Genomic DNA, 11,967 nt, shown 5'->3' with positions numbered 1-11,967 from the left:
GAAAACCAGGGCAAAATGCCAACTTGGGAAGGCCATGTGCGTCGGAACAAAGAGGAAAAGACCCAAAGGGGATCCCCAGGAAGAACCACATGAAGGAGGAGAAACAGAAAATGGGCCTGTGAAATGCAAACTGCTTTTTGAGGTGTGACACCAAAAATTCAGGTGGTGGGGGGGACATCCAATTCCCCAAGCTTGTGAGGGATCTCACAGCTACCTGTAAGACCATTGTGGCGGGCAGGTCAGTGCTACATGTTTTGCCTTGTCCTTTGGCTGACGACCTGATCAAAAAGCTCTGTCTGACTGAGCCAGGGGAGAGGTCAGGAGTGGGCTGGGACTTGGGCACTCACCCTACAGCTCCAACCCTTCTGAAGGGCACAGCAGCCCCAGGGAGCATCCCAGAGAGGGATGGCAGCCTCCCCAGTGTCCCCACTACTTGAGCTGGTCCAAAGGGCGTGAGGAAACAGAGGCCAGGCACTCTCTGTCTGTCCTGCATTCATGCTGCAAGTGACCTTCAGCCCTGGCTGCCTTTGTTCCCCTTCTGCCTCCCCACCAGCCCTGCTGCCCAGGACAGAAGGAGATCCCCTGCCCTGGGACTCCTTGAGCAGCTTCCACGTTTCTCCTGTCTCCTTTCCCCGTGCCTGCTGCATTTTCACTGGCTCCCACCAAAATGCAGGGTCATGGCTTATGGGTATCTGGATTTAGTGCTTTACTCTGGGTGATCCTCACCTTTGAGGGATGTCTCATCTCCTGAGTGTCCATTCACTGCCCACCCCAGGGCACAGAGAGTGTCCTTTATTTCCTGACCCCTCCAGACTCCTTTCCACAGGGAACACTACATGCCATCAGCCCTGCTATATATGTGGCTACCTAAGAGGTAATGGAGAGCTCCTGCAGCACCTACACAGCCCCTGGGCCCCAGGAATAGTCTTTGAAAGCACCACATGGTGTCCAATAGATCTCACACTTGCCACAAATTTATCGCCCCAAAGCAGGAAGTAAATATTGAGAAAAGACATTTTTAAAAGTCCAATTCCTTGGGCTTATTCTTGGCAGCAGCTTTGTTAGGACAGCCCAGCCTTCAGGCACTGCACGCAAGAGACCCTTTTATTGCTGAGATGCTCTCAGGGAAGCCGGATCTGGTAGAGTGTTCAAGGCATTTGTGAAAGGGTGAGACACAACAGATGAAGCCTCTAGAGAAGTGGAATGAAGCCAGGCAATTACCTCTTATGATAATTATCACAAGGGAAAAATAAATCAGAGGCTTGGCCTAAGCCAAGCTCTGGGTACTCTGCAGAGAAGGTGAGGCAGGTTACTGCTGGTGGAACAAGGTGCGTTGGATCAATTCCTTCACCGCATCCTTGAGCTCCCTGTTCCTCATGCTGTAGATAAAGGGGTTCAAAGCTGGAGGTATCACTGAGTACAGAACAGCCACCACCAGATCCAGGGATGGGGAAGAGAAGGAGAGGGGCTTCAGGTAGGCAAAAAATGCAGTGCTGATGAACAGGGAGACCACAGCCAGGTGAGGGAGGCACGTGGAGAAGGCTTTGTGCCGTCCCTGCTCAGAGGGGATCCTCAGCACGGCCCTGAAGATCTGCACATAGGACAGCACAATGAAAACAAAACAAGTAAATAATAGAAATGCAGTAACCACAAGGACTCTAACTTCCCTGAGATAGCCTGAGTCAGAGCAGGAGAGCTTAAGGATCTGGGGGATTTCACAGAAGAACTGGTTTATGGAATTGCCTTGGCAGAGTGGTAGGGAAAATGTGTTGGCAGTGTGCAGGAGAGAATAGAGAAATCCAGTGCCCCAGGCAGCTGCTGCCATGTGGACACAAGCTCTGCTGCCCAGGAGGGTCCCGTAGTGCAGGGGTTGGCAGATGGCAACGTAGCGGTCATAGGCCATGATGGTGAGAAGGGAATATTCTGCTCCAAGGAAAAATACAAAGAGAAAGACCTGGGCAGCACATGCCAAGAAGGAGATGACCCTGGTATCTTGGAGCAAATTGGCCATGGAATTGGGGAGAGTGGTGGAGATGGAGCCAAGGTCGAGGAGGGAGAGGTTGAGGAGGAAGAGGTACATGGGGGTGTGGAGGTGGTGGTCGCAGGCGATGGCGGTGATGATGAGGCCGTTGCCCAGGAGGGCAGCCAGGTAGATGCCCAGGAAGAGCCAGAAGTGCAGGAGCTGCAGCTCCCGCGTGTCAGCAAATGCCAGGAGGAGGAACTGGGTGATGGAGCTGCTGTTGGACATGGTTTCCCTATGAACCTGGGTGCCTGTACTAGAGGGAAAAGACAGTGACGAGTGAGGACAGACTTCTCTGTGAAAAACCAAATAAATCACTCAAATAATCATGCCCCCTAGACATACTACCCCTCACATTTTCCTGCTTCTTAGGACCTTTGTGGACATCCCTGGATATTACTCTGGTTTGTGCTGGCTGGGGGTGCTGTGAAGAGCAGGGCCTGTGGGCTCCCAGATGTTTTGGACATGCTCTAGGCCAGGCTCTGCCTGGGAGCAGGGGGCATGTAGGGGCCAGGTCTCACAGATTTTCTCAGGTGAATTCCCTTCGAACATTAAAGGGCTTGACAAAATCTACAGCCCCAATTCCAAGGAAACTTGACTGCATCAAGGAGTTTCAGGCTTTTGTTTCTGTTTTTTCTTTCAGAAAGCTCTTCCCTACCACCCCACTGCCCCCACCCCAGCCCCATCTCCTCTGGGGACTCTTCTGTGAAATCAGAAATGCTCAGCATCTCTGCTGTGCTCAGTCTGAGCAGCCACAAGTCCTGGGAGGCAAAAGGATTTGCTGTGGCTTAGCACAGGGGCAGGCGAGCTGGTCTGTCCGTTTGTCTTGTTCCTGACTGCCCTGTGTCTGCCCCTTGAAATGGAGGGGGATTGCACTCCTGAGGTACCTGGAGAAGCAATCAGATCCCTCTGAGAGCAGAGGGATCCACTGCAGGTCACTAAATACTTCACCCTGTCACCAGGTACTTTAGCAAAGTCTTACCACCCCACTCCTTGCCAAAGACATAGAGTTCATTTTTCCAACAAATTAACATTTTCCTTCTTGTAGCATCCCAGGGATTCTACAATGCGTTTTACACACAAATGCTGGGGGAGAGATCTGCTGTCTGCAGGGTGACTCCCAGCTTGGGAGGACATCCCAAGGAGTCACCAAGTGTCCTCTTGGTGTCATCTCCTGAAGTCAGCTCAGTCCCCACCCGCACGGGCTGCATGGCCCAGAGCCCCACAGCTTCTAGGAGAGCTGAGACACCGGGTTCCCACGGACACGTCTGCGTGGGAGGACCCACGAGATGCACCGGAATGGCCCAGCTGGGAGAGGCCAGCAAAGAGACAGCCAGGCACTCGGGACAGCCTTCCCCTGTCCCAGCTCTGCCCGCCAACTCCCAGCTGGTGACACCGCAGGGCAGTCACCCTCAGCCCCTGTGCTGCACGGGCACGGGGCAGGAGAGATGCCCTTCACCTCTTTTTGGTGCTCAGGGGGGCGAGGAGGCTGCTGGTGGGCTGGACTCCATGGCTGTGAGGGCAGAGGCTCTGCTGGGTGGGAGAGAGAAGGGGAGAGATGTCAGTGTCACAGAAATCGGGAATGAAAACTCCTTCATGCTGGGTTTAGCATTAACAAGCAGGCATTACTTTATGTGGCTGGGGACATGAGGGAATCATTCCACCTGACATGTCCACCGTACATTACAGTAGCCAAAGCTTATATCCCTCTGTTGCATACATATTCATTAAAATTTCCTAAAACTCATGATCTTATATACATAGTTATTAGGCATGCAGTTTAGGTCTCCGAGGGGCATCCATGGGGGTCGTTGGTGTTCTCTAGCAGTCTCTGGTGGTGTTTGGAGAGGAGCCCTTCTTGAACATTTCCTATATATTGGAATTGGACTTCATTGGTTTATGTATGCACTTCTTATCTCCAACCAGCTTCAGCTAGTTCATTCTTTTGCAGAGCACCTTAATCTCCAAGGACAAGGGTTTCTGATTAGGAGTCTCCCAATTTACACACAAAGCCTCTCCATTTAGGCCTTCCCCATGAGGTGTTTATCACACTTGCCTAGCTGAAGGACCTCCGTGGGACAGACAACGTGTTGCAGGTGTTTGACTGATTGCTTAAGTTCTTATGCTACCCTAAACAACTTTATTTTTCTTCACCCATTTTCTAACATCAGGGGAAGGGACCTGCACTGCATGAGACTGGAGGTGCCAGTGGATCCCCTGAAACAGGATTTCTGTTAAAATTCTCACTCCCTGCCCACGTCTCTGCTGCCTGCAGCTGTGCCTGCTGGCAGCCTGTTTTTTTTGGTCCCCATCTCCTGCACACACAGACCCCATCCCAGCTGCTGTGTGTTCAGCTCTGCCCTGCAGACACCTCCTGGGGCAGGGCACTGCCCAGGACCTTCTCTGCTCTTCAAATTTCAGGTATATATGGCAGAGAAAACCTGCCAAGCCTGCTGCTGGTAATGCTGGTGATCTGTAAGCTGTGGGGGATTGCTCTGATGCTCCCAGACTCATCCACCTCTCAGTGAAACAGATCTGCATTGTCAGTACCTTCTCCAAACCAGTGAGAGTCATTCCCATCTCTCACTGCTCACCCAGCCAACCCAGAGTAGCAAACTGAAAGCACAGGCTCCTTCCCTTGCAGCTGAAGCCTCCCTTTTTTCTCTCTTACAAGATTCCCCTCCAGAGCTGTCCAGGCTGTCAGCAGGAGCTGTGGGCAGCCCTGACCCACGCATCACCCCCTCAACAGCACAATGACCCTGCCCTACCAGGGGTGATTGTGATGAAGGACAGCCCGGGGTGCCCCTGGCTGCACACCCAGCTTCACGCTCCTGCAGCCGTGCTCAGGAAAAGGGAAATGACATGCCCTGTCCCTCTGACCGTTCGGCAGATAATCACTGCTCCAGAGAGCATCATCCCTGGGATGTGCCAGCTCTAGAAGGACCCTCCCAGAGACTCTACAAGTACCCACCTGCAGCCAGAGACTTACCGTGTTAGGAGCTGTGATGATTTGTCCCCCAGTGAACTCTCAGCATCCTCCCACTCCACACTGTCTTAAATCCCTCTCACTTCTCTCCTCTCCCCTTGTCACCTGTGGGCAGTGCCCTCAGCCCTGCCGTGGCTCTGCAGAGATGCTGCTCCCGGGCAGAGCTGTCTCTCTCCTGTGCTTCCCGCTTGCCATCAGCTCCTCCTGCCCCCGGAGCCCGGCCCAGCCCAAGGCACCACTTTCTCTACACTGCTGCTGTCCCTCGAGAGATCCCTGGTGCTCGAGGGCTGACAGCTCCTGAAAGGCAGCGGGGCCACCCCTGGGGAATGTTCTCTAAAGTCAGCTGAAGTAATCACCAATGTACCTCTCCCAACAGTGGAGAGAGACCGGTTACAGCATGGTCTGGCCTGTGAAAGCCGTCAATGTCCCTGTCTGGAAAATGTCATTTTCCTGTCCCAAACCAAAAAAAGGATGCTTAGGGAGGGATAAAGAAGGAATTTGTTTCCCCTGTGCAGGGCAGGAATTCAGCTGAGGCAATGTGAACATCTCATTCAGAGCTGGAAGCCCTTGGGCTAAAGCAAGACTCAGCTCACCCCATGCACCCCACATCTGACATGATGGGGCAGCTTCTGGCATCTTCTCACAGAAGTCACCCCTGCATGCCCCTCTCCCTGCTGCTAACAAAAAACCTTGCCACGTAAGCCCAATACAGGTTCCTGGTCATCCTTCCTATGATGTGCCCTCAAATACTCCAGGGTGTCTTAAATCTCAGGGTATGACTGCTGCGTGACATATTCAGTATGTTTTAACCACTGAAAAATGGTTATTGTCAGCCTGGCTTGCACTTCCAACTCTTTAAAATCTTTTGCACTGTGTCTTGTGTATGTGACAAAGACTTTGAGGGAGGGAACACAGAAACAGAGGTGGACGGGACTGAAGAGGAATTACCAGGTAATTGGGATAGATGCATGTTATGGTCCTTATCATGTGTGATCAGTGCCAGTAAATGCCTTGTGGAGTCGATGTCATCAGGACTTGGTCATGGTCAGACAAACTGTGCTCCTTTTCACATATAACATCCATGGACATTTTTATCGGACCTAATCTCCAGCACTTCCACAAACAAAAATAATTTCCATTTCTTAGGACAGGAATCACCCTGTTTTCAGAGAAACAATTTAAAACCCAAAGTGAAAAATACTCGTTCACAGAGAGGTCCAAAATATCTGGGTTTGACATTTAACAAGTGGGTCAATCGGAGGAGCCTCCCAGGGTGACCTTGCCGATTGAGGGTGGGGGTTTCTGCTTCTGGGGGTCTGAGACTCCTTATGGGATGATGGAGAGAGCACTGGGGATTGTGCCAGGCTTGCTGTGGCATGCCTAGTGAAAAACCAAAGGCAGGGAAAGAGAAGGACCAAGGTGGTTTGGGAAGAAAGAAGCATCGGAAAACAGGTGGAAATGAGGATGAAAGGAGCTGGTCATGTGTGGCTGGTCAGTATACTGGTTTAGGCGTACCATGCAACTGATGACTCCAGTCTGTCCTGTCTTCTTTTGAAATTCCATCCAACACAACTTTCTGGGGTGAGGACATCTCTGCTCTTGGTACGGATAGAGGTCCAAGGGCCCATCCCTGGAGTGGGAAGCACGAGTCAAAGGGGCTCATGCACCTTCAGGGCCAGCAACTGGAGAGATCAAGCTGTGTGCATGTGTCATGTTGGTGGGTATGTCAGTGGGTGGAACCACTAGTGTACATCAAACCAGATTAACCAGCAAGTAGGCGAGTCCTGGGAGCCAGGTATTTAGAGACCCTATGTCTGGACTAGACCCTGGTGAGCCCAGAGGATCTGTGAGTTGGTTGCTTGAGGGAGAAAGTGGCCCAAAGCGGCACCTGGAGAAAATGTGGGGTCTTGCAGTCAGGTATTGATAAGGCCACAGGTCTGGACCTGGAGGGGAGGTTGTCCTTGGTGTGAGAGAGCAGCAGGAATGCATGGAGCTCTGCCTGGGGACTAACAGTGAGTTAGCTGCGAGCTGGTAGGCCAGGATCAGAGGGCAGAACAACATGGACAGCACTGTGGGAGGATGGGTGGATTTCTGCTCCAGACCTCTTGATCAGGTAGATGAGGCCTTCTTCAGACAACTGGAAGGAGCTTCATGCCTGCAGGCCCTGGATCTCATGGCAGACTGAAACTGTCCCAGCTGCCTCTGCTGAAGGGGTGCAAGCCACCCAGGAGGATTTTGGAGCTCACTGGTGACATCTTCCTGACAAGGGTGACTGAGGAGCCAGTGAGGTGAGGTGCCCTGCAGCAGGACTTGATACTTGCAAACAAGAAAGAGCTGCTCAGGGCTGTAACAATCAAGGGTGAGAAAGTAGAGTGTGGGATGCTGAGAGAAGGGAAGAAATCAAGGGACAGGACGTCAGGAGAGCAGGCTTTGACCTGCTGAAGGACCTGCTTGGAAGAATCCCATGGGATACAGCCCTGAAGAGTAAAGGGTGCAGAGAGCTGTTTGATGGTTAATGATCTCCTCTGCACTCCAGAACAGTCCACACAGACATGCTGGAAGTCAAGGAAAGGTGGCAGGAGGATGGCATGGATGAAAAAGGAGCTCCTGACAGAAGCCAAGCGTGAAGGGGAAGGACAGAGGAGGTGGAAGCTGACTGCTTTCCAGGCTCAGCGGTTCTGTGATGTTGTGCTGGAGAGAGACATTAGTGTGTGCGTGTGCTTGTCTGTGCATGGAGGAACTGGGGGGATGAGGGAATCCTGGATCCAGGTCCCAGACAGCTGGAGGACCTAAAACCAGCTTCTGGAGAGATCCTTATTGTTTCAGTCTCTATACAACTGCAACTCCTCAGGGTGTTATTAGGTGTGAGACACCACCACCATCAAGGTGAGCTATCTGCACAGAGGCACTAACAGCTGACCAAATGGAGCTTCAGCCCAGGGAAACCTGAGAAACTCTGGGATTCTGGCCAACAGAAACCTCTTGAAGTTTACAAGGAGAAGTGGCCAGTCCTGCATTAGGAGGAAGAATAATCTCCTCATTTCTCAGGGCAGGCATGGACCTGAGTAGCTGAGCAGGGACCCTGAGGAGAAGGGCTTGGGCACTACGAGGACACCATACAAGACAGCGGTACATGCTGGCCACAAACAAGGCCACCTGCATACAGGTCTGCACTAGGATGAGCATGGCCACCCAGACTATCCTGACATGCGTTGAAGTGTGATTTCAGAGATGGTTGGAGATTTTTCTCACGGTGAAGTGAGAGCAAGTCTGGTAAGCATGGTGGATGTCCAGAGCCTTCAAGAAAACAAGTGCAGGCGTAGGCCACCATAGGAGAGCCTGTGGTGGACATGGCCAAGGGAGCTGACAAGGTTGAAAGCCCCTGGCAGAGCTGAGCTCTTTCTCCTGTTGGCTCTGGCTGTTGGCTGTGTCACCAAGGCCTACCAGGAGACACCTAATCCTTACAGCACTGGGGCCTCATGGCCCCCTTGTCTCCACCCAAGAGCCTGGTAGGTGTCGAACCATAATCCTGCCCTTGGCATTGCACATCCCCACAAAACTCTGCCCTGAGAAGAGCTCTGAGCCTTCAATCACTTCCTCAACACAGGTAAAGGAGATCCCTCCCTGTCACTGTCTGGAAGCCCTGCCTGTTACTAAGACAAGAAAAGATGGTTTTTATACTTAAGTCTTTTCCTGATAAAAGAAATGACACCACTGAAAATAAGTTTCTCTCCCCACCTAAGGGCAACATCAGTGATTACTTCAGTCTGCTTCAATGTAGGTTCCCCCAGAGCTCCAGGGACACCCGGGGGGAGCTCAGAGGGGACAGAGTAAGTGCTGCTTTGGGCTGGTCCCCTGATGCTGAGCTGGGCTGGGCTCCTGAGCTGGAGGGAGCTCCTGGCCACTGAGCAGTGCTTGTGAGAGACAGCTCTGCCCAGGAGCAGCTCCTCTGCAAAGCGCAGCAGGGCTGGGGGCACTGCCTGCAGGCACCCAGGGCAGAGCAGCGAGGCAGGGAGAGGTACCAGGCAGCGTGGAGCGGGAGAGTGCTGAGAGCTATGATTATGAGTCTTCTTCCAAAGTTGTTCTCAAGAACATGCCCAAGTAATAGACTCTAAAGAGGACTGTTTCTTTGCTCAGGTGCTACCTGTTGGTGGACAGCACCCACACAGATGATGAACAATCTCCAGTTAACTTGCCTGGGGCTTTACAGCATGTGATAGGGCTGATGGCAGATGAGGGTTTTTTTTCTGGAAGGAATCAGGAGCTGCCAGCAGAGTGCAGGGGACCTGCAGGATCAGCATGCGCCAGGAGGTCAGCAGTGACTGAGCATAAACGTGTTCAAGATGGGGGGTCCCAGGTCTAAAGTGCTAAATCTGGGTGTGAAGTGCTGAGTGAGGGCTCTGCACCCCCAAGGGACACAGCAGGCACAGGGAAAGGAGCCTGGTGAGTGATTTGTTCCACCATCAGTGGACTCTTGTAGCCTGGATCCAGTGCAGCACCCAAACACATCTTGTGGTGTTGGCAATAAGGCAGGATACCTCTGAGCACCCTCCATGGCCACATAAGAGCTTCTGTGGAAGGCAGTCGGTGGCAGTGATGTCCCTGATCTTGGTATGCCTCCCAGCCTGACCAACACAGCACTGTAAAATCATCCTGTGACCCCAGGCAAGCCTACTTGTTCCTCAGATCAGCACCAGCAGCTCAGGGGCTGTGGAGAGCATGGAAAGCGGGTGCAGAACTGGCTGTCCAGGCCAGCACAGATGTGCCCACCTTGAGGAAAGGTCCTGTGGAGAGGTGGGATGTCCTGGGAGAAGAGCAGGACACCATGTGCATGGAGGGCAGACGTGGAAAGAGAAATTCTTTGCTGTGGGTGCCAGCTGAGGGCAGGGTGCCCTGTGGCTGGGGCAGCGGAAGCTGCCTGAGGAGTCCCAGGGCCAGGACTCTGTGCTGTCCTGGGGAGCGGGGCTGGCCCGGGGGGCTGCAGCCTCCTGGGAGGAGATCTCCAGGCTATGACAGCAGGAGAGACACTGACAGTGACCTCCATTTCCTCCTTTCTGCGGGGCCAGACCAGACCGGGCTGCTCTGTTCATCTGGGGAGAAGGCTGGGGAGTGGGGAGAGCTGGAAAGGCTGGGATGTCTGGGCTTGGAAGTGCTGGGCAAAGCAAAACACTGTGTACCCCTAACGTGTGTGAGAGTGAAATGTCAGAGCACACAGCTATGTCCTCGCACAGCCAGGCCTCTCCTGGGAGAGACATGAGGGACCATCAGAGCAAGACCTGTTCTCTGCCCGTGTGTGCTGGACACCCCAGGAAAGCTGCCCCAGGGCAATTGTCACATACCAGCCAGTAACAACCACCATTTCCAGCACGGGCCTCTCACCCCAGCTCAGAGAGGTTGTTTATCCCTCCATGGAGGGACACTGAGTGACCAGGTCAGCAGCCCATGTTTGCATTTTACAGATGAGTCGTGAGTATGCAAATTGTGTGCACGTGGGGAGATGAACCTGAATGAGCACAGATGCCCTCAGCTATTCCTGGGTATCCCATGAACATCTGTGGGACAGACAGTGTCTCACAGTCACTTCACCTTGAGCGTATTGTCCCCTGGGAACCCACCAGAATGCAGCACTGGGATGTGCTTCCTTGAGCTGAGGTCCCCGTGTCCATTCCTCATGCCTCGGGGCACCTCAGAGGAGTGCAGAGCAGGGTAGTACACTGCGAGGCTGAGATGCCCTCCAGCCTCTGGGAGCGGCAACTGGAGGCCAGAGAGACACTACAGTTGTGACAGTGCACTGCCTCTGCGTGTGCAAGGGAAGGACTCGTGCCTCTGAACACCCCTGTGGGCATGAAGAGCACACGAGGCCAGCTCAGATGTGGACATCATCTCCTCAGATGTGGTCCAGGGGGTCCCTGTTATGGTGACAGCAATCTTGCCTGAGCCCACCATCCCCCCAACCCCCATCACCATTCCTCCCGGTCCCTGTGGCCCTGTGCCCCACACTGTCCCCATGTCCCCCCAAATTCACCAATTCCCACAGGTGATCACCTCCAGCACCAGCCTAGCACCCACTGCCACCTCCCCTGTCACCACCACTCTCCCCAGTGTCCAGCCCATGGTCAAACCGGTGGCAGTGTAGCCCATGGTCCCCAGTACCACAGGCAGCGTCCAAAAGTACATCATGGTTTCCACACCCCCCACCAGTGACACCAATGTTTGCACCAGGACCCCTAAAGGTACCACGGTTCCGGGACCCCAACTGTGCCCCTCCGCCACTGTCTCTCCTGCTGTCCTCTCCACTGTCCCCCCCAAATCAGAGGCCTGAGAGGACTGTCCCAACCCCCCCCCCACACACACACACTCAGGAAAGCTAACGAGACCGCTTGATGGTGGCAGACTCCCCCCAGTGACCCCACTGGGACCCCACTGCTCTGGAGATGGGTGGTGGCCTGGGTATCTCCTCACTGTTCCCATGTCCCCCACACAGTGTCCCCCACACAGTGTCCCCCAGTGTCCTGGAACCACTCTATGGGGACGAGGGGTGGCCTGGGGATCACCCAGTGTTACCCTGTATTGTTGTCCTGGGTTTCAGTGAGTGGTGGGGTTGTTTTTCGTAGCAAAGGAGGGGGCGACAGGGATGGCCCCTGGGAGAAGTTTGTTGAAGCTTCCCCGGCTCCAAGTCTGCCCCACCTCCACACCAAGGCCAAGGCAGTCAACTGCGCCTCTGTGCTAATATGTTTAAGAAGGGACGTGGTGAGAAGGAGTGGGACTTGTAAGGAGGAATTGCGGCAGCTGCGTAAACAAAAAGGTCAATGGAGGAACGGAGGAAGAAAGGAGGGGGGAGGTGTGCTGGAGCAGAGACCCCCCTGTATCCTCTGGTGAGATAACAGGGTGTCCCTCCCCCTGCCACCCATGAAGATCTACGGTGGAGCAGACACTGATTTAAGGTCTAAGTTTTACATAG

At 53.6% G+C, this 11,967-nt stretch overlaps 1 protein-coding gene across 1 annotated transcript; it reads right to left on the bottom strand.

The window, feature by feature from the left end:
- Positions 1-1,309: 1,309 nt before the first annotated feature.
- Positions 1,310-1,903, bottom strand: LOC122154206 (olfactory receptor 14J1-like). The gene has a single exon (XM_042801433.1). It carries the CDS (start codon positions 1,901-1,903, stop codon positions 1,310-1,312), a length of 594 nt encoding a protein of 197 aa, XP_042657367.1.
- Between the last annotated feature and the right edge of the window lie 10,064 nt (positions 1,904-11,967).

This window comes from Tyto alba, unplaced genomic scaffold (genome assembly GCF_018691265.1).
Source record: "Tyto alba isolate M040663 unplaced genomic scaffold, T.alba_DEE_v4.0 Super-Scaffold_34, whole genome shotgun sequence".
Lineage (NCBI taxonomy): Eukaryota > Metazoa > Chordata > Aves > Strigiformes > Tytonidae > Tyto > Tyto alba.
This window is presented reverse-complemented; position numbering and strand designations above follow the sequence as displayed.

Excerpts from the sequence above, each read along its gene's own strand:
- LOC122154206 (XM_042801433.1), bottom strand. The coding sequence starts at position 1,903 with ATGGCCTATGACCGCTACGTTGCCATCTGCCAACCCCTGCACTACGGG.